Source organism: Anabrus simplex, chromosome X (assembly GCF_040414725.1).
Source record: "Anabrus simplex isolate iqAnaSimp1 chromosome X, ASM4041472v1, whole genome shotgun sequence".
NCBI classification, from domain to species: Eukaryota; Metazoa; Arthropoda; class Insecta; order Orthoptera; family Tettigoniidae; genus Anabrus; species Anabrus simplex.
Genome location: NC_090279.1, coordinates 181,951,601 through 181,974,994, shown reverse-complemented (window position 1 = coordinate 181,974,994; position 23,394 = coordinate 181,951,601). Strand labels below are relative to the sequence as shown.

Sequence of the window (23,394 nt, the reverse complement as noted above, 5' to 3'; positions counted from 1 at the left end):
GCCCAGTAATATTCTCGACGATCGTGGAAAGAGAGTCATCAATTTCTTTCTCTCCCAAATTGGGGATGGAAATGGGCAAATCAAGGGACTCTCTAAGCTTGTTAGTGTCTACTGCAACCGTGCCTCCAGATTGCACATTTCTGATAGTTAATTCATAGATCAACTCCTCTTTGCGCAAATAATTAAGATGGAGAACATCGCGAGGGCCAGGCATGATGACAGAACAATTTTGAAAAAGTCAAAAAATTCCAGCAACTGAGAAAATGGTTAGAGTTCGGATCAAAACAATGTGTAGCCGTCAAAAGGGGCTAAATTGAGACCCATTCAACCACGCTCTGCTACCACTTGTTACCGTGTTTTAGCGGTAGGTAGAGGTGAAAGAAGGTGCGGGTGTGAATGGATCTCAAGCTACGAAATTATAGTGCATGTAAACTAAATTTAAAATTTAATACGGTTATATTTTCTTTTCAAAATAAATAAGTAACAAGCATGGCAGGTACAGAATAGCAAGTCAAATAAGGTAGTTACAATATTTACAGAATTTGGGCTTCGCGCCCCGAATTCACAAGGCTTGGGCAATCAGCTCAGTTTTACCCCAAACACAAGTTTTAACAGAGGGGCAGAAAACCCCATTCATACCTAGGAGCCCTTGCTCCAAATTACACTGAAAAGCCTCCTCGAGGCATACAACATACAATTTTCAAAAGAGCCACTCGCTCTCAAATTTAAGCCTCTCCCAGGCCACACCAAACTCCACCTTCAAGCTGTCCTCAACGGACATAAACACAGGGGTAAAATACCCAATCTACTGAGGTCTATTAAACGAAAAGAATGTTAATTAAATGACCTCTAAAATAACAATTTGAGAGGAGGCGAACTTGCACTCCTAATACACTTGATTAAGACCTACTTGGCGCTAGGCCGTTAATACAAGGGCTAATCCCATACTAAAGAGGTGACTTAAGAAGAGAACAATTTGTTTTACATTAACGAAGAATAGGATGAGAAAAATAAGTTCACCTCAAAACAATATGAGTGGGAGCTCGAGAGGGTTAGCACTCTCTATCCCAGAATGTAGCTTAAAAGAGAATAGAAGAAAAGATCGTTACATTTTAGGAAAAGGTTACATAGTGGAACGCTTCGAACCCGCCCCGAAAGTTAAACTGCTGAGCAAACAAAGAAAGAATTTATTAATCGGCCATTACCTTGTTGTTGACCGCTGCCGGAGAAAGAGGCGCTTCCCGCCTCCTGCTAGGTACTTAATACACTGAAAGATGGAACAGAAGTGGCCCGGAGACCCAAAAATCAGCAGTTTATATCCTCTCGCGGAAGGTTCTAGGTGTTAGGGGAAAGAAAACACCCTCCCACAAACTTTTTATTGGCTAGGGTATAGAAACATATTCAAGTTGGGGGAAGATACCTATGATTGGTCAGAAATTAATAACAGAAATTCGGGATTGGTCAAATGCAAAACAAGGGGAAAGAGAGGGGTATACAGCCAACTTAAACAATAACGGAAAGAAATTTAACAAAGAACAAACTTTAGAAATAAAATTTTCTCCAAAGAACAGTTATTTTTCTTCCCACTAGGGTGCACTATTGTAGTTTTTCCGTGGTGTCCTCTAGAAGAGAAAGTTCACACTTCTTACTTCAAGCAAAACAAAAGTACGTCGAAAATGACACAGTTCACAAACTCAAAAATTTCCAGGTGGTGACATCTTCTGTGAAAGTAGAAAATTAATACCATCAATAAAGTTCAGACTTCCTCCAGCAGAGGAGTTTCCACCGGCGCACATTTTAAATTAGCGGAGTGGAGGTGTACCGCCCGGTACAGACCTCCCCCCCCCCCCAAAAGTTCCTCCAGGGATGACACATGAAGTCAGTTTGAAACAAGTTCCAAGTTATGATGTGAATATGAAGATAGATTGCAGAAGCATTTATGAGATTTTCTTAATTTGGTTTGTTTCAGTTTCAAAATTTTGTTGTTGCAGGTGAAGTAAAGTCTTTCTGTTTGTAGTAGTTGAATTCTGAGGATAAACTTTTAATACTTAAAAGTGAAGAAAAATTTTGCAATGTCCACCAAATATTGCTGTTGAATTCCCATGAAACGGTATTAAGGTTGAACAGGAATGTCTATGTAGTAGATGTAGGCTAAGTTGGATGGCCAGACCGGCCGTTACAGCTTGCGTCCAAAGGAAGCCGCTCGGACCCCTCAAGTACCCTGAGATACCTCTCGCCCGCACTATGAGGGGAGCAGAGGTGTTGAAGCACGCCGCGCCCGCGGTGAACATATACAGGCTGCGGGCAAGTAGCAGGTCGTGCGCCGCACATCAGCCTTGGCCGGGAGGAGAGCTCCGGCTCGCCGTGCACATGTCGTCCTCGCTGGGGCCGAGGGGGCCCTTCCTCGAACCCAGATGCGGCACGGCGCCGCGCGGCTGCGGGGGCACTGAAACATTAAAACTAGGCGGCAGAATTGTGTTGGACCATCATGTTTCTTTTGAGGGCACAGGCATGTAGAGAGATTGAGGGGCCAGCGGCGTGCAGATATCCATGGCATTTCATCTAAGCCAGCCACTGTGTGTAGTGGAGCAGGAGACGGGAGCGTGGTAATGGCCATGACAAGGACAGGATGGCAGTTTAACAATCGGGGGAGGTTTACAAGAAATGCTTACATATAAAATAAAATAGAAGGAGCAGAATGCCTTAAGAGTGGAACTCAAAAAAAAAAAAAATATAACCATCATATTCCTATCAAATTATATGAAGCAAGTTGACACAAAATTTACACCGGTTTCACCTGGGACAGGTGAACTCTAAATATCCTCTCGGTGGCTGGATTGCTTACTAACAATGTAACCGGCGTAAGAAAATCGAGAATGATGCATGGCCCATGAAATCTGGGGGCAAGCTTGCCCGCGGGAACAAAATTCTTGACCATAACTTGGTCACCTACCTTCAAAGGGGTGGGTCTCCGTCCACGATCATACCCTTCCCTAACCTTTTCATGAGACACTTTAAGATTGGCTTTAGCCTTCTTCCAAAGATCTTTAATGTTGTCCGGATCTATTGTCTCGGGTAGAATGTCACTCAGAGACCAGAGGTTAGAGAGCGGCGTGTTGGGAACAAACTTGAACATCAAAGAAGCTGGAGTAAACTTGTGAGATTCATGAACCGCCGAATTCAAAGCAAAAGCTATCCAATGCAGGGACGTGTCCCACCTGGAAGGATCTTCATGATGATAGGCAATAAGTGCGGACCTGAGATTACGGTTAACCCGTTCAGCCAGAGATGGTTGAGGGTAATAAGCAGAAGTAGTTACATGAGAGATGGATAAGTCAAAACAGAATTTACGAAATAAATTAGATGTAAAAGCCTTAGCATTATCAGATACAATATATTGGCACGGACCAAAAGAAGCAAAAATAGAATTTAAGCAAGTAATGGTGGACTGAGCGGTAGCCAGCTTAGTCGGAAATAACCAAGAAAATCTGGTAAAACCATCTACACACACAAAGATGAACTTGTTGGCATTACCCTTTGACTGGGGGAAGGGTCCTACATAATCAATATACAGGCGTTCCATGGGGTGCGACGCTTGCTGAGAAGACAAGAGGCCTACCTTGGTGGACATGGTCGGTTTACTAAGCAAACAGGATTTACAAGCCTTTACTAGTTCACGGATTTCACCGTCCATACCTTTCCAGATGAACATATCACGAATCTTTTCACGAGTTTTAAAGATACCAAGATGCCCTCCTAATGGGGTCTCATGATAATACTTGAAGATCATAGGTACAAGAACCGCTGGAACAACAACTTTCATCATCTTATCATGCCTCGAAGGGCAACATAGAACCCCATTCCTCAGGACATAAGGGACAACATGTTCCCCAGAAGAAAGGGTTTCCATTATCGGAGCCAGTGTCGGATCTTCACGTTGGTATTTCTCAATATCCCTAAAAAGCATGGGAGCATCTGTTAAGATGGCATTAACACCAGATAGTATGGACTCGGGAGGTGATGAACTGTCGGCCGGATCCTGGGTCTCGACGTCGTTAGAAAACATACGGCTGAGTCCATCAGCCACAACATTTTCGGTACCTCTGATATGCCTGACATCGAATTGGAAGGCAGAAATACGGATGGCCCAACGGGCTATACGACCAGTACGACGCGGTCTACCTGAGACCCAGCTTAAGGCTTGATTATCTGTCTCCAGGTCGAATTTGACGTGTTCCAGATAGAGACGGAACTTTTCTAAGGCGAATAAGACTGCCAAACCTTCAAGCTCATATATGGAGTACTTTGCTTCTTGAGCCGAAAGAGTCCTAGATGCATAGTCGATGGGGCGCCTCCCTAGTTCAGTCTCTTGGAGAAGGACAGCAGCTACCGCCGACGACGACGCGTCGGTTTGGACGATGAATTTCTTCGAGAAATCAGGCATAGCAAGTACAGGGGCATTACAGAGAGCTAATTTAAGGTCTTCAAAGGCGGCTTGTTGAGAAGGTCCCCACTCGAATTTGATGCCTTTCCTACGAAGAAGGTTTAAGGGCGCCGCTCTATTAGCGAAGTTAGGAATAAACTTCCTGAAGAAATTCACCATACCAATGAACCTGGCGATACCTTTAATGTCCTTGGGAGGTTTAAAATCACGGATGGCCTGTGTTCTAGAATGATCGACTGCTACCCCATCGGGTGACACAATATGCCCTAGGAATGACATAGAGGGCTTAGCAAAGGCAACCTTGGACAACTTAACAGTTAACCCAGCCTTACGAAGGCGATCGAGAACTTCTCGCAGATGATCTAGATGTTCTTCAAAAGTCTCTGAAAATACGACGACATCATCTAAGTAGTGATATAAGTACTCGAATTTGATGTCGGAGAAGACCCTATCTAGTAGCCTAGTGAGCACAGCTGCCCCCGTGGGGAGCACGAAAGGTACGTGGTTGTATTCATATAAATTCCAGTCCGTGGCAAACGCTGTAAGGTGTTTAGACTCTTCGGCAAGGGGAATTTGATTATAGGCCTGATTCAAGTCCAAGATGGTGAAGAACTTGGCCTTACGAAACCATGAAAAACAAGAATGAAGGTCAGGAAGGGGCACAGATTGCAACACCACCTTCCGATTGAGAGCCCTGTAATCAATGACAGGCCTGAGGCCTCCTTGGGGTTTCGGGACTAGAAAAATAGGCGATGAATACGCCGACTTAGAGGGCCTAATAATACCATCCTTCAACATCTGATCGATAATTTCTTTCAGAGCCTTCATTTTAGGTGGAGATAGCCTATAAGGTGGAAAACGGACAGGAATCGAATCCGTGACCTCAATTTTGTATTCAATAAGGTCAGTAACACCAAGAGTATCAGAGAACACCTCGGGAAACGACTGACACAGTTTGCGAATACTATCAGCCTGCTCCTCAGGTAGATGTCTAAGGTCTAACAACATCTCATCCTGGGTAGGCGAAATAGAAGAACATGACACAGAATTACACTTTAATAGTGGGATTTTACAATTAGAAGCAAATTTGAATGTGCACGACCTAGACTGGAGATCGAGCACAAGACCAGTGTGAGAAATAAAGTCAGCTCCCAATATAATGGGGCAAGACAATTGCTTGGCCACAAACAATTTAACTTTCCATGTAAACTTAAAAATACGAATTTTGACCAGTAAGGAACCTAGAATTTCTAATGGAGATGAATTAGCCGAAACGTATTGAACAGGAGAAGAGACATAGTCAGGAAGTTTACAAACCGATTTCAATTTAGAATACCATTCAGCCGAAATAATCGAACAAACACTGCCTGAATCTAAGAGAGCTGTTATAGGCTCGTTATTTAACTCAATCTTAAGAAAAGGAACAGGTGCGGGGGTATCCGCCGCAATCCTAAGACATTCTTTAGGGCATTCAAAAGATGAATTTGAAGGCTGATCGTTCTCTGCATTTACAACCTGTTTACTAGGGGCTGAGTCTCGGGAAGATGGATTAGTCGACTCAGCCGAAGCCACTAGTCACTTTTTATTATTGGCATAGGTGGAATTTGCACCAGAAGTTGAGCAGGAGGGGGTGCTATTTGAGTTTGGGCAATTCTTGGCGATATGTGAGAAGGCCCCACACTTAAAACAGCCTTGTGATGACCCGGCTCCATTCCTTGTCCCACTTGACCTGATCAGTGGACACTTGTTGCGCAGATGGTCAGGCGACCCGCAAGCATAACATTTACGGGGATTGACTGGTCGGCGAGGTGGAGGCCGAGTGTTACTAAAGGAAGGCGGGGGTTCTTTCGCGACACGCAAAGAATCGGCGTATCTAACTCCTTCCGCTGAGACGGCCAATGCTTCAAGTTCAGAGAAAGTTTGCGGGCACGCCGCGAAACACAAATATGACCTATAGGGAGGTGAAATTCCTCTACAATAGCCTGTACAATCTGATCTTCAGGAAAATGAAGGGCAAACACCCTAGTATAAAACTTAATGTCCTGTATGAAATCAGCCAAGTTTTCATCCAAGCGCTGTACACGATAATAGTACTTCTGAATAAGGGAGGACCTGGCCCTAGCCGGGATGAAGTTAGCTAGCAAATGGGCATGGAAATCCTCAATAGATGATTGCTCGGCAATGGCTCTTACGATTTTATCTGAGAGAATACCAATAGCATACGGATAGATAATTTGCAAAATTTGACATGGAGAAAGAGAAAACACAAGGGCATGATCCTGAAATTCAACTAGAAATCTTAAAAATGAAATTACATCACTGGTGGTATTAACGGAAAACTTAGAAATACCTCTGAGCAACATTGCCAATGGATGAGGCAAGCTGCTAAACCCGGGTGACATAGTAGGTAAAGGTTTCAACGGCAAGGAAGTTAATTCAGAACGGATGTTACTCAATGAGCACGACGTTCAGATTCGTTGTCCAATGGGGCAGGGATAGTTTGAGCAGCAACGGTTATCCTATTAACTTCTCCCTTGGGAGGCGCTTCCTCACTACCTGCATTCACTATGGTGGGTAGATCAGATTTGGGAGGAACTTCCCCAGTTAACAATTGAGTGACCTTGCTAGATAATTCAGACATATTTTCGAGCAGCGTACTAGCTTCCTTCTTCTGAACGTCATTCAACTTCAGAGACAACAGATCATTAACTCTATTTGAAAAGTGATATAACCTGGCTTGCACACGCTTAATTTGATTAGGAGACGGATCATTTTCATCAAAAAAACTAACTACAGAAGCTAGCCCAGTAATATTCTCGACGATCGTGGAAAGAGAGTCATCAATTTCTTTCTCTCCCAAATTGGGGATGGAAATGGGCAAATCAAGGGACTCTCTAAGCTTGTTAGTGTCTACTGCAACCGTGCCTCCAGATTGCACATTTCTGATAGTTAATTCATAGATCAACTCCTCTTTGCGCAAATAATTAAGATGGAGAACATCGCGAGGGCCAGGCATGATGACAGAACAATTTTGAAAAAGTCAAAAAATTCCAGCAACTGAGAAAATGGTTAGAGTTCGGATCAAAACAATGTGTAGCCGTCAAAAGGGGCTAAATTGAGACCCATTCAACCACGCTCTGCTACCACTTGTTACCGTGTTTTAGCGGTAGGTAGAGGTGAAAGAAGGTGCGGGTGTGAATGGATCTCAAGCTACGAAATTATAGTGCATGTAAACTAAATTTAAAATTTAATACGGTTATATTTTCTTTTCAAAATAAATAAGTAACAAGCATGGCAGGTACAGAATAGCAAGTCAAATAAGGTAGTTACAATATTTACAGAATTTGGGCTTCGCGCCCCGAATTCACAAGGCTTGGGCAATCAGCTCAGTTTTACCCCAAACACAAGTTTTAACAGAGGGGCAGAAAACCCCATTCATACCTAGGAGCCCTTGCTCCAAATTACACTGAAAAGCCTCCTCGAGGCATACAACATACAATTTTCAAAAGAGCCACTCGCTCTCAAATTTAAGCCTCTCCCAGGCCACACCAAACTCCACCTTCAAGCTGTCCTCAACGGACATAAACACAGGGGTAAAATACCCAATCTACTGAGGTCTATTAAACGAAAAGAATGTTAATTAAATGACCTCTAAAATAACAATTTGAGAGGAGGCGAACTTGCACTCCTAATACACTTGATTAAGACCTACTTGGCGCTAGGCCGTTAATACAAGGGCTAATCCCATACTAAAGAGGTGACTTAAGAAGAGAACAATTTGTTTTACATTAACGAAGAATAGGATGAGAAAAATAAGTTCACCTCAAAACAATATGAGTGGGAGCTCGAGAGGGTTAGCACTCTCTATCCCAGAATGTAGCTTAAAAGAGAATAGAAGAAAAGATCGTTACATTTTAGGAAAAGGTTACATAGTGGAACGCTTCGAACCCGCCCCGAAAGTTAAACTGCTGAGCAAACAAAGAAAGAATTTATTAATCGGCCATTACCTTGTTGTTGACCGCTGCCGGAGAAAGAGGCGCTTCCCGCCTCCTGCTAGGTACTTAATACACTGAAAGATGGAACAGAAGTGGCCCGGAGACCCAAAAATCAGCAGTTTATATCCTCTCGCGGAAGGTTCTAGGTGTTAGGGGAAAGAAAACACCCTCCCACAAACTTTTTATTGGCTAGGGTATAGAAACATATTCAAGTTGGGGGAAGATACCTATGATTGGTCAGAAATTAATAACAGAAATTCGGGATTGGTCAAATACAAAACAAGGGGAAAGAGAGGGGTATACAGCCAACTTAAACAATAACGGAAAGAAATTTAACAAAGAACAAACTTTAGAAATAAAATTTTCTCCAAAGAACAGTTATTTTTCTTCCCACTAGGGTGCACTATTGTAGTTTTTCCGTGGTGTCCTCTAGAAGAGAAAGTTCACACTTCTTACTTCAAGCAAAACAAAAGTACGTCGAAAATGACACAGTTCACAAACTCAAAAATTTCCAGGTGGTGACATCTTCTGTGAAAGTAGAAAATTAATACCATCAATAAAGTTCAGACTTCCTCCAGCAGAGGAGTTTCCACCGGCGCACATTTTAAATTAGCGGAGTGGAGGTGTACCGCCCGGTACAATTATTATTATTATTATTATTATTATTATTATTATTATTATTATTATTATTATTATTATTATTATTATTATTATTATTATTATTATTATTATTATTATTATTATTATTGCAATACAGGTACAAAGGTAACGAGGGCAACAAACCCGACGAAATGTAATTATTCTGTAACGAGCTACCGGAGACCACGGGTCCCATGTACGAATATACTCAGAAGGTATCCCTAACCATCCTTCGAAATTTTATCGGTGGAGTTCTGGATCATCCTGCATATAACAAAATTAAAAGTGCACGAAACCATCTTATGCAAAACTAAACCGTTAATCTATGTTACTCTCTGTTTGCTGATTGTACTTTCTCTTTTAAACAGGAAGGCTACCCGCTGCGAATGAAAGGAGTACACATCATTAATGTGCCTACTTACGTGGACAAGATCATGACAGTTATAAAACCATTCTTGAAGAAAGATATCATGAAAATGGTGAGTACTCAAAGAATATTTTTTTCTGTTTTTAATTATTTTATTTTTTACAATTTGCTTTACGTTGCGCCGTCTTATGGCGACGATGGAATAGAAAAGGCCTAGGCGTGGAAAGGAAACGGCCTTAATCAGGGTACATCCCCAACTGTTGCCTTGTGTGAACATGGGAAACCACAGAAAACCATCTTCGGGGGAGTTCAAGTAGTTAGAAGTGGTTTGTCTACACTGTCTCAATGCGTGAATTTGGAATAGAGCCGAAAATGTCTGACAACGAATCAAATGGTGACGATGATCTCATAAATACCAGCACTGATACGAACAGATTGATAATGGATATGGAAAAGAGACCAGCTCTTTACAATAAGGAACTTAACGAATTTAGTGATCGAAACTTAAAGGAAACATTGGGAAGAAATCCGGGCAAATGTTTATCGAAATTGAAGAAGAAGAATAGCTACTGAATACTTAATTGTATTAGTTGTAATATTTTCATGAATTCGCTGTTCCAACCATAATACCCACGCCACTTACCGAAAAAATTTATAAATTGCTCCCCTCGGCCCAAAAAGCAGATCATTTACGTTACTTCTATTTAGTTATATTTTGTATTTTTATTAGTTGCTTTACATCGCATCGACACATATAGATCTTAGGGCGACGGTGGGATAGGAAAGGCCAAGGAGAGGGAAGGAAGCGGCCCTGGCCTTATTTAAGATACAGCCCCAGCATTTGCCTGGTGTGAAAATGGGAAACCACGAAAAACCATCTTCAGGGCTGCCGACAGTGGGATTCGAACCCACTATATCCCGGATGCAAGCTCACAGCTGCGCGCCCCTAACCGCACGGCCAACTCGCCCGGTATATTTAGTTGTATGTATGCATTTCTTCCTCTTAATTGTATACTTCTTTATAAATAATTTAATTTTAAAAGTAAAAAATATAGCCTATTACTTTCTCCATTGTACTACTGTAACAAATGACAATACATTTTCACATTTCATGCTTTTCTCTTTTCTTCTGTTTTGCCTTATTATTATTATTATTTATTTATTTATTTATTTATTTATTTATTTATTTATTTATTTATTTATTTATTTATTTATACATCGAGCTGAGCCTCTATGGACTGCGTGGTAACAACCAACTTCATTTTAGTGTCTAGGTCTTGTTCTTGTTCCGGCTTTGACTTCCTGCCAATATCTTCTGAGCCCAGCGACGAGTGCCTGTTTATGCTCTTCAAACAAAGGTCCTTTCCGTCTTCTGGAAGTTGATGCCATTTTGAAACCTTGATAGTTTTTCATCAATCTTCTGAATGCGTTCCTGTCATGAATTTCTTGGTCTGAAATACCAATCTGCCTCAGATCATTTTCGCATTCCTGGAATCATCTCGGCCTCGTCGCCTTAGATTGAATAAAATTTCATATTCTTTTTAATAGTCGATCATCAGTCATCCTCAAGAGATGACCGTAAAATAATAGCCGTCTCTTCTTAATTGATGCTGTGAGAGGTTCTGTCTTGCTGTACAAATCCTCATTTGGTCTCATTCGCCACTGTCCATCAACCCACCTATTACCTAAGATTTTTCTTGGTATCCTGCGCTCTCCAGCCGGTCAGCTTGACCCATATAATCCCTCAGGTTTTACAACTGTGTTATAGTGTCGGAACTTGGCCCCTATACTCATAGACTTTTTATTATAGATATTCTTTGTCATTTGGTATGCCTGATCTAACTTCCTCATCCTGACATTGATTGCTTCCTCTTCTAATCCATTCTGCTGGATGACTTCACCAAGATATCTGAAATTCTTGACAGGACCGATTTTTCCAAGCTCAGTGATCATCCATTCAGGTCCATCACAGATGTTTGTCATACTGTATATTTTGTCTTCGGAATAGAAATCTGGAGTCCTACCTTTTCAGCAACTTCTGATCTTCTTGATCTTGTCGACTGCTGAATCTATGTTATTATTATTATTATTATTATTATTATTATTATTATTATTATTATTATTATTATTACCCATATTGAATCCAACACTGTACTCCTGCCTGATTTTTATTTACATTGATCTCCTGTGTCTTACCCGAACGCCCCAGGTTCGAATCCTCGCCAGTCCAGGAATTAGTAACGCATTTTTTTCTAGCTCTTCTTGTTATATCTTGCAAGTATTGCAGTACCATTGTTTGACGGGATTATTCCTCTTCTTCGCCATACCAAAATTCCTTTTCACAACGCAAATAACTATATTCTGTGGCAAGCTCAGCAGAAGAACCCAATCAGTAGTATGTTGATTTTATTTGTTCCCGCACAGTTATCATCCAAATCTGGATTTCCTGTATAGGAGTAATGTGGCGGTTAATTGCCTTCAAAATACGAGACGCTATTTCATTTCTTGCTCTAGAAATGATTCAACTATCACTGACACATCCTTTTTTATGAACTCAGCTCATGGACCTGTATCTTGCACCACTTGGCGAAGATAAAATTAACTACGAGGTGGATTTCTGGACTTCTTTCCAATACTCCTACCTAGACATAAGGACTTACATTCCGTGGTGCGTAACCCTTTTCTGCGTTCGCTCTTATATTTAAAGCTTCGTTTACCTGTCTTTTTCCTTTTGCAATAATCATTTCTTGCTTTCCTCTATAATGATATTCTTTATTTATATCTGCAGTAATTTTATCTGTCTTGCCTAAATACTGTAAACGTCGTGAAATATACAGGATGTATCCGTGATGATGTTACATACTTCCAAGGATGATGGGGACCGGCAAATGGATCAATTTGAGATAAGGAAACTTATTCCGGAAACAATCGAGTCAAAAGTTAAACAAAATTATACTCATTTAAGTCCGTTCACCTGCACAAGTTACTTTTCTTAATATATGCAAATTATTTAGGGAACAATATAACATTGAAAATAAGATTGTATGGAGATGACATAATTGTTTATAGGAAAATAAATAACATTGAGGATTGTTCAGAATTACAAAGGGACCTTGAGAGTATCCAACAATGGGTTGAAGAAAATAATATGAAGGTTAATGGACGCAAATCAACTGTTACAACATTTACAAACAGGAGCTTTAAAACTGAATTTGAATAAACTTTGGATGAGGTAGTTATCCCAAAAGATGGCAAGTGCAAATACTTAGGTGTGAGATTTGAAAGTAATTTGCACTGGAAAGGGTCATGTTGATGACATTGTTGGGAAAGCATACAGATCGTTACATGTTATAATGAGGCTACTTAAAGGATGCAACAAAGAATTAAAAGAAAAAAGTTACTTAAGTATGGTTCGTCCATTATTGGAATATGCAAACTGTGTTTGGGATCCTCACCAAGAATACCTAATAAAAGAACTAGATGGTGTGCAGAGGAAAGCAGCAAGATTTGTAACAGGGGATTTCAGGAGAAAGAGTATTGTATCAGAAATGTTAAAGGAACTTGGGTGGGAAACTTTAAGTAAGAGAAGGGAGAAAACTAGACTTATAGGATTATATAGAGCCTGTACAGGAGAAGAAGCATGAAGAGAAATCCGTGAGAGGTTTCGGTTGGAAAATAATTATATTGGCAGAACTGACCACAAGTACAAAATTAGAAGGAATTTTAGCCGAAGCGATTGGGGTAAATTTTCATTCATTGGGAAGGGCGTGAAGGAGTGGAACAGTTTACCATGGGTAGTGTTTGATCCTTTTCCAAAATCTGTACAGATATTCAAGAAGAGAATGAACAGCAACAGAGAAAATAAATGAAATGTTAGAGGGCATTCGACCAATGCAGGATATTGTAAATAAAAAATGTGTGTGATTAAATTCATTCCATCCCCTGGTCTATGGAGTTTGGACAGCCCAAGTAGGGGACTGCCTGTAGGGGTGAAGTACAGTGGGGACTTCGAGGGCCCTGGGACCGCTACGGTAGCTGTGAAGGCCCTTCAGGAACTCTGAAAAGTGGTGGCAAAAGGGGCTCTGGTTAAGACGCAGCAGGTCGTTATGCTACATAGGTTCCAAAATTGCTAAAATATAAATATGTAAATAAATACAATGTTAATTTTAATCGTATACCAGTTGTATAGTATTATTAGAAGTAATTTTACATACTGTATATGAGTTGACTATGTTTGTAAGTACAGGAGATATTATAAGTAGAATTTTTTTAAACAATATAAATTTACTAAGGATGATCAACAGTCTAGCGGAAGCCAGTAAGGAGAGCAGACGAGTCGTGTGACGTGCGCCTGTGGAGTGGAGTGGAGTAGGAGTGGGGAAGCGGTCGGGCCAAGTGGACGGCAAAGAGATGGATAGGATGAGCTGGGTAGACGTAGAACTTATGAGAAAAGTGGTAAAAGAGGTAGTACAGGAGTTATGCCCGTTCGAGCAATTAAAAAAGATGCTTCAGGAGCAAGTCCAGGAGCACGAAAAGACGAGACAGTGGATCCAGGATTACATGAAAAATACGAAGGCAATAATGAAAGATAGCGAGAAAGATCTGGTGTCACTAAGGGAGAAAATAAAAAATATGGAAGAGGAGGTGGTAAACCTGAAGAAAGAAATAGCAGTTTGCAGACAGGAGCGTAAGAAGAAATCCATATTTATTTACGGGGTGGAGGAAGAAAAGTCAGAATCTAAAGTGGACATTATTTACAAAGTGGTGGATCTCATACAAAATGAAATGAAAATTAATTTCAGTGAGGTCGATATAGACAATGTGGAGAGAGTTGGCAAGGTGGGAGGGTACAGACCCATAAAAGTGTCGCTGCTATCTTCATTGATGGCAGATATAGTGATAAGGAACGCTGGTAATCTGCAGAGTGAGGAAATTGGAGTGAAGAGGGATTTCGGAAGAGAAGAGAGTAGGAATTTCAAAATTCTAAAGAAACACTTAGTGAAAGCGAAAATCCAGGGGCTGAGAGCGTATATTAGTGGTCAGATACTTGTGGTAAGCGACAGGAATTGGACCCGGAAGTGGACAGTATCGAAACTGAAATCAATGGATGAGAGTTTGAGGCAAGAAGAAAAAAGCAGGGCTGAGAGTTCGAGGCAAGAAGAAACTACCAGGGCTGATGTACATACTGTAAAGGGAGGAACACTGAGTAGATGGGGTTCCTGGGAAGCTATCGTAAAAAGAGCTGAAGAAAAAGGAAATGCAAGGAGGATGGAAGTAGTCAGGAAATTAATGAACGAACTAGTGTCGGAGGTCAGCGCGAGTGAAGAAAGCAGGATGCAGGAAGAGAGGATGGAAGAAGAATCACAGGGAAAGACAAGTGGACAGAATCGGAGCGAGAATAATGGTTTGAGGGAGGAAGCAGAAGTAAGAAGTGCCGTGGTTAAAGGGAGAAGCTTGAGTTTGAAGGAGCTATGGGGTAAAAAGGGAAAAATGGAAGAAGGAGTAATTACGAGAAGTAAAAAGACAAGTAACAGTAGTAAGTAACATGGTTTGCCTGTGTTATGAAATAGATGTCTGTAAGGGGCGGTGTTAAGTATAAGTGATTGTTGTGTCAAAGTTGAAGTGAATGATGGTGGAGTTCAATGGATGGATGATAAGAGAGGTAGCGAGGTTTATAGGGTATTCATTCAAGTGAAGGTGTCTTTATGTGTATTGAGATCGTATTGGTGAGTGATTTATTAGTTAATGATAAGAGGTATATATGTAAGGATATGTGGTATGGAATTGAAGAGAATGATTGTGGAGTGCGATGGATGGATGATAAGAGAGGTAGTGAAGCTTAGAGGGTATTTATTCAAGTGAAGAATGATAAGAGGTAGCGAAGTTTAGATGGTACTTACTCAAGTAATGATATCTATATGTGTAGTGTAATTGTTACGAGTTTGGAGATATAAAGGAGGTTGGATGGTATCTACTGGAACTGAAGTGTTAATTATGAAAGGTGATGATGATAGATATATGATAAGAGAGGTGGCGAAGTTTAGATGGTATCTATTCAAGTGATGGGGTCTGTATGTGCACTGTAATGGTTAAAGTAAAGAAGTGATGGTGTCTATAATTGTAATGGTTAAAGTAAAGAAGTGATGGTGTCTGCATGTATATTGTATTATGGATGAATGATAAGAGAGGTAGCGAGGTGATAAGGTGTTTTTAAGTGTACTGTAATTGTATGGCACTTATTCATATAATGGTGTCTTGAGATATATAAGATGGATGGATTGTTGAGTTCGAAGGGCATTGTAATGGTTAAAGTAAAGAAGTGATGGTGTCTGCATGTGTATTGTATGATGGATGAATGATAAGAGAGGTAGCGAGGTGATAAGGTGTTTTTAAGTGTACTGTAAGTGTATGGTACTTATTCAAGTAATGATGTCTTGAGATATAAGATGGATGGATTATTGAATTCGAAGGATGGATGAGAAGAGGGGTAGCGTAATCTAGATGGTATTTATTCAAGTAAAGATGTCTTAATGTGTATTATAATTATAAAGTAAATGAGGACTGGAATTGAAGTGTTAAGTATGAAAGATGATGATGGATGAATGATAAGAGAGGTAGCGAAGTTTAAATGGTATTGGTAAGTGATTTATTAGTTAATGGTAAATCGGCAAGCAAAGTTGGTTTTAGATGATTATTTAATTAGATCAAGCATGGTTGAATAAGATGAGCAGGAACATACAGGTAGTGCAGTGATAAAGTTGCAACATGAGTAGAATACGTATTAGCAGAATGTGAGTGCAACGGAAGTATGGAATCAGCAACAACGAGGGAGTCAAGTAGAGGAAATGTAGTAGGAATGGAATGTGCTAAGGTTAGCGTGTATGAGGTCTGTGACATTCATAATACCGCTGAAGCATGGAATCAGCAACCCTGAGAGAGTCAAGTAGAGGAAATGTAGGAGGAATGGAATGTGCAAAGGTTTGTGTGTATACTCAGCAGGGGCATGGTGGCGAATGGATGATAAGAAAGATAGCGAAGTTTAGTGGGTATTTATTCTAGTAAAGGTGTCTTTATGATAAGAGGTAGATATGTAATGATATGTGGCATGGAAATGAAGTGAATGATTGTTGAGTTCGATGGATGGATATTAAGAGAGATAGCGAAGTTTAGAGGGTATTTATTCAAGTGAAGGTGTATTTATGTGTATTGAGATAGTATTGGTGAGTGATTTATGAGTTAATGACAAGAGGTACTAGGATAGAATTAGTATAGATTTAATGTTGTAAGTAATTAGTTATAGGCTTAATTTAGATGTAGGGGGTGCCCTAGCATGTGAGCTGGTCATCCGTCCATGTTAGAGGCAGCTTAACAGATTTAGCTAGGGGTGGAACCTTGCATGGTTGTCTGGTATTCCGCCTATGTGGGGGTCCACCAAGTTAGTGGTATGAAATTTGGCTTAGGCTGGACATTGTTATTTTTCTTTATAACGGATCAAATGGGTATTATTACTGTAGATCTAAAGAAAAATAATAAATCTAAATCTAAATCTAAAAATCTAAATCTACTAAGGATGATGTGTGTGTTTAATAGAAAAAAATATTAGTGTGAGTTGTATAATATTGTATTCTAGGAAAATTTTCTTCGTCTCCTGTTAATTTAAAATTTAGTGCTTGACAATAATGCATTTTAGTGCACCATTTGCCACCGAGGTAGACACCTCATTTGCAAATAAAGAAATTTGATTTGATTTGAAGTTTCACAAGCTGCTCCATTTACAACAAATGTTCGAAATTGTGTCCCCCTGCGACTATGCAGTCATGGCATTGTGGCATAAAGTCCTGCCGTACCCGTTCGAATATCCTCGGAGTCGTTTGAACAGCGTCGCAGGCAGCGAGAATTCTTGCCAAGATATCCTCTTCAGTCCCAACGGGTGTCTGTCTCATACACAAGGCTTTTCACACGGCCCCACAAGCAAAAATCAAGTGGGATGAGATCAGGTGAACGAGCAGGCCAGGAAACAGGACCTGTTAGGAACGGACGGACATCAAACGCTTGGATTATTAATAACTTTTGACTCGAACGTTTCCGGACTACCTTATCTCAAATTGATCCATTTGCCACCCTCCATTATCTCTGAAAGTTTGTAACACCATCACGGATACGCTCTGTATATAGTTTATATGTAATAATTTCCACTTTATTGTTCCCATAGGTTCGATTTCATACAGGACGTACGGACACCTTGTATACGTATGTACCCAGAGAATTACTACCCAAAGACTACGGTGGAGATCAGAAGAGTGTCGAGGAACTCTGCCGTAAGTACTGTAACTTGGATGAGAGGTGTGTCTTATCTCGTAGAACTTACGAGGAAATTGTTTGGCATGGAAAATCCGTACCAGCGTAAAGCTACTTTATTAGTGTACATTGTTCGTGTGTTGATGGCAAAACACTTGTGATCGAAGCACGAATCACGGGGTTATTCTGCCATTTTTGTCTTAACACACAGTGAAAAGTCAAGGTTCATTCTTTGGTGAATTCTATTTCCTTCGCGTACTCATCTCATGTTCCTTCATAATTTGACAAGAGGTTTGCGACCAGATGCCTTTCCTGTCACCTAGCCTCTACTTTTAGCAAAACTTGTGATTGGCATTTTACAACCAACTACAGCGAAGAATAATCTAGACGTGGTGCTGATGAAACTAGACAAGTTCTATAGAGAAACTGAAGTGATGGATGGTATAAGTGATCACGAAGCTGTTTTAGTTTTAATTTAAAATATTTATTTATTCATTTATTTATATATTTATTTATTTATTTATTTATTTATTTATTTATTTATTTATTTATTTATTTACATAGTTTACGCCCACATTGGAGCACTTAAATCAAACCCAAATACATTTACGTTAACAAAGAATTAACTGAAGATTAAGCTTGCATCATCTTATTTATTTATTTATTTATTTATTTATTTATTTACTTACTTATTTATTTATTTATTTATTTATTTATTTACTCGAGTCAGAAACAATAACGTACAAAGCTGCAAAGGAATATTACAATTATAGATTGAAAAATAAATAAATCATAAATAAATAAAGTCTCAGATTAGATGATCTTCGCCCAGAAATGGGCCACGTTCATAGCACTATCACAGCCTACCCTTAACTCTTGCATTGTGCAAGACTATGGGCACAGTTTACAGATGCAACATTGCCTGTCTCTCCCTACACTCGTAAAGATCTGAACCCTGTAGGTATCCCCATCTATGTAAATTCACTCTGCATCTCCTCACACCACTTAACAATTCCGTTGAGTGATCGCCGTATTTCCCAGTTGGTGTCGAGACCTGCAGGAAGGCTTTCTTTGGCCTTCATCTACTCTAGTGGTATAGCGGATTGCCGTAGCTATGTCTTGGCTACCTCAGGTTTTGCAGTGAGCAGGTTTGTTGCCTGCACAAAGCTTTTCTTTGATGCAAGCCGTCTCCTTGGAGTAACAAGATTAACTCTAAAAATACTCGACTAACTGCATCTCACAACACTCAGGCCATTGAATCTGGGGTAGCACTGTCTATTATGGCTGTCGGTGACGTCAGGTGCTTCATTCGATAGCAGGGCAGCTCTCCAGAACGGCCTATTTGACTTGTGAGTTACACTGGAAAACCCCAGTGTCAAGAAACGCAACGATTGCGGAAGGCAGTTTTGTACTGGTACCGGTTGTGAAACTTAGAGCGCCACTTGATCGGTGCTGGCGAAGAACGGAACAGCAGAGCACCACTGCAACTGCAACTGTTATTTTCTCGCAACGGTTTCATTCGACAACGGTTGCGTTGTATCTGTCCCAGCCCTACTGGTGACCAAAGAGATGGTAAGCTTGGTCTTCTACTGACTTTGTTCGTTCAGTTTATGCTATGAACTCACGACGTACCCCGGGAAGGGCTGTGTCTGCCAGGGAGTATAGTTTACAGACAGGTGTAGATTTCAGGCAGCACGACTCATTGATAGCAATATCTACTTGTTTTGCATGAGCTGAATGATACTCGGCAGCGCAATAACACAGGGCTAATGCGGTTGTACGTAATGTCTGAACATGGGCGCCCCTATTTGCCCGTATCAGTTTACGAAGTACGCTATTTCTCGTGGAGACTTCTTGCTGGATTATCATACAGAGTGTCTTGTATGATAGGGTGCGATCCAAAGTTACCACTAGGTATAATGTAAAATAATCCCCTTCCCATCTAATGTTGAGCTTTCTTGCTGCTTCCCTGTTTCTGAGGTGAAAAGTACAAACCTGCGTCTTGGATGGCTTACGTTTTAGATGATTTCTTTTGTAGTAAGTCAAAGGTCTTCCAGTGCACCAGAGAGCAGCTGCTCCACCTTTTCAAACCTTTCACTTTGTGCTGTCAGACAAAGACCATCAGCATATATAAATGTCTTGGCATACGGAGATGTGGGCAGATCATTGATGCACACGTTAAACAACAAAGGTGAGAGAACACTACCCTATGTTCTCCAGTGATCGGATTCCATGAAACTCTACGAAGAACCTCTGGTTCTGGAGAAGGCAAGCAACCATTTTTGTGAGACCAAAACCTTTCGTAATTTTATATGGTTTACCATGTAGAGTTTGGTGTTGAACAGTAACGTAGGCAGCTGTTAAATCTGCAAAGAATGCTCCAGTTATTTTCTTGTTCTCCAGACCATCTTCGATACGTTGCGTTAGGTTCAGTACTTGTAAAGTACAATTCTTCGACTAAAACCCACTTTTTCTGGGATCAGAAGTGTATCAAGTTTTGGAGATAATCTGCTATGAATCATTCTCCCAAATACTAGTTTATATAAATGGCACAACAACGAAACTGATCTGTAGCTCTTAGGATCAGATGGACCTTTTCCAGGCTTCAGGAGGGATATGTTTTTTGCTTTCCACCATACTTTTAGGATTTTTTGCGGCAGAGGATGTTTTTGAAAAGTTAAAAATGTGATATAAAGGAAGGTAAATAGGCTTATTAAGCAGTACTATATGGTTGATAAGAGAGGCATGAAGGCGTTTAAGAAAATAATTATGATTGGTAAAACATGATAAATAAAGAAGTAAACAGACTATGGGATGGGTTTAAAGCAATTGTTGAGGAATGTGAAAAGGTGGCAAGCAATAGTCAAGAGAGAGAAATAAACACCTCCTTCTACAAATATATTATTCACTAGTAAAGAGCCACTTGCATTAATTATGTTGTAATTTGGTCACATTGTATAAAGTCTTTCTTGAATGAACTAATGGTGATAAAAAAAACACAGGGTAATAAGGAGTATATTTAACTTACCGTTATACACCCCAGTAAACGACCTGTACATTCAGACCAAAATATTACCTCTCAGCGTAATTACAGAGCTTAATTCTGTCGTACTAATGTATAAAATAAAAAGAAACACAATACTTCTACAACATTATTTTAATAATTATTTCAGACAACCACAGGTATCAAACTAGACATGCAGATGATTTGGCCTTGTACCATATCCACTCTTCAAAATATGAAAAGAATAGTTGTAAATTTTCAGCAATTCAGGCATACAAAAATCTTTCCGCTGATGTAAAAATTGCTCCTACTTTAAAACGCCGCTGTCAATCATCCTATGCATTGTTGCTCACTTTTGGTACTAAGTATTTTAGTATAATTAAGGGAACTGTAGAACGGTATGGGATAAATTCATTTATTTTTAACACTTTCTTTATTGATGTCTCTACTTTTACTGTTTAAGTCAACTGATTTTATCATTGTATGTATCAGAGTTTGTAGATCCGCCATCGAATATATTATTCATTTTCAATTATTCCTCTGTATGAGACTTTGGCTCGTTGGAATTGATTATTGCAATAAATATCGGTCTATCATCATAACAAACGAAGCATTAACAACGAAATTTCAGCGTCTTCATTTTCATGGCTTTTACATGATGCTTGTGGTGTTCATAGCATGTTTAGTATTTCGAAGCTAAGTCAGTGGAGGCCTCACTCCTGCCATATAGAGCTTTCGTTTAAGCTTCACTGGAATCCCCTCATCGCAGAACGCATACGAATTTTATTTCCACTTCAGCTAGTCTAAACTGATCCTGTGATTTACATCCTTTAGCACATCCACCCAGTTTTTCCATTACGGAACCAAAGTACGTACTTAAAACCAGGGCCGGATTAAGAGGGGGCTAAAGGGGCTACAGCCCCGGGCCCCGCGTACCAAGGGGCCCCGGCCCTTGGCCGAACCTAAAATTGTATAAAAAGGCCTGCTGCTCCACCTCCGTGCATGCATATGAATATTTACGCTCGCAAAATGTCGAACACGCACTCTTCCTTCTTATCAGCTGTCCGCGTTAGTATTTCATCACTGCTAGAATCAATTACCGTCCGGAGACACGAATCCTCGCTACTTACGCACTGTAATTATTGTAAAAGTTATATGTGACGAAAGTTTAAATCTTGCAGCTTGCGAGTATGGGCAGGGTGGGAAGGGGGGGAAGAGGTCTAGAAAGTGAGCGGGGGGGGGGGAGCACGGTGGAATGCGCATGCTATACTATATCTTTGCATTAGGAAGAGAACTTCCAGTTCACCTCTGATTATTGAACCATTCGTAAGTTATAACTGCAATGTTCTTGTAAAATGGATAGAAAATATCATAGTGGTGCCAAAAAACCTGTTTTGTATGTCGATTTGATAGTGATGATGAGACAAATGTGAAATATGTTTTGGCATTATGAAATATTAACATGAAAACAGAGAAAAAAATTAGTCTATTTCAACACTTCCCTATTCATCAATTTAAGTGGAAGTAGTTATATAATGACTTTAGTATGCTAGTCTTACGTGATGTTACGAAGAAGGGGCCCCGCATTTTTACATAGCCCAGGGCCCCCAAACACCTTAATCCGGCACTGCTTAAAACTGCCACATTTCGGTAGTGGATAGGAGTCAAGTAAAATATCCGGTGTTACAGCTGCGTGATCTTTGAAAGTGCAATGAAGATGTTCCATTTCAGATCGCCTCACTTACAGTCTTCTAGCACTTTTCCGCCATTTTTTTTAAATAACTCCTGAAGCAATACCACGTTGTCGCTGATAGCGTGGACACTCCACTCGGTTATATTACCATTGAAGAAGAAACATAAATTCACGATTTCACATAACTTCAAATCGGTTGATTTAGCCTACTGGTTGACGTACAATGTTTATAACTTGAAGACAACCAGAAAAGCAGCGTCCCGTCCCTTCGCACTTATATCACATTATGTAGCTCCAGAACCTGCCATGACAACGCAACACTACTTTGTGTTTAACAAGAAATTATTTGACCGACAGAGCAGTTTGTGTTTCGTACGTAGTCATCATGCAATTATTAGTATTATTATTATTTCGTGTCAGAGCATTGATACAATACAGACATACATAAACATATACGCTACAATTACACAAAATACATGGCACTTTACGGATATATATTTCTTGCGGTCACACTGAGTCCATCCAAAAATCAGCGACAGCAGTTCCCTCTTCGGTCACCTGAACGAGGTGTTGAAGTGTACGTTGCACAGTTGTACATGTTGATGCAAGTGCAATGGACTACTATAACTTGGAAACAATCCTCTAAACTCGTGGGTAAATAGTAGAAATATCGAGCTCGATTAGCAGGTATTATTATTATTATTATTATTATTATTATTATTATTATTATTATTATTATTATTATTATTATTATTATTATTATTATTTACGTAGATACGTACGGACTTTATTTGGTATAAATCGTGGTCGTACCATTTGTTATTTGTCTTGTGTAACAAAAACATGTGAGGTTATGTCACGACACGTCTGCTGTATGTATAGGCCTATTAATATGACTGTATTTCATGTAAAAGCACGTAATTAATAGTATGTAATTTATCATTACCTATAAAT

General features: G+C 40.0%; 1 protein-coding gene across 1 annotated transcript in view; it reads left to right on the top strand.

The window, feature by feature from the left end:
* LOC136886757 (alpha-tocopherol transfer protein-like) overlaps positions 1-23,394 on the top strand; it is a 56,139-nt gene that overhangs the window by 29,531 nt on the left and 3,214 nt on the right. Inside the window, exons 5-6 of the mRNA XM_068230944.1 lie at positions 9,447-9,557; positions 17,658-17,763. Of these exons, the coding sequence (XP_068087045.1) occupies positions 9,447-9,557; positions 17,658-17,763 (217 nt within the window). The remainder of the gene's footprint in view (positions 1-9,446; positions 9,558-17,657; positions 17,764-23,394) is intronic.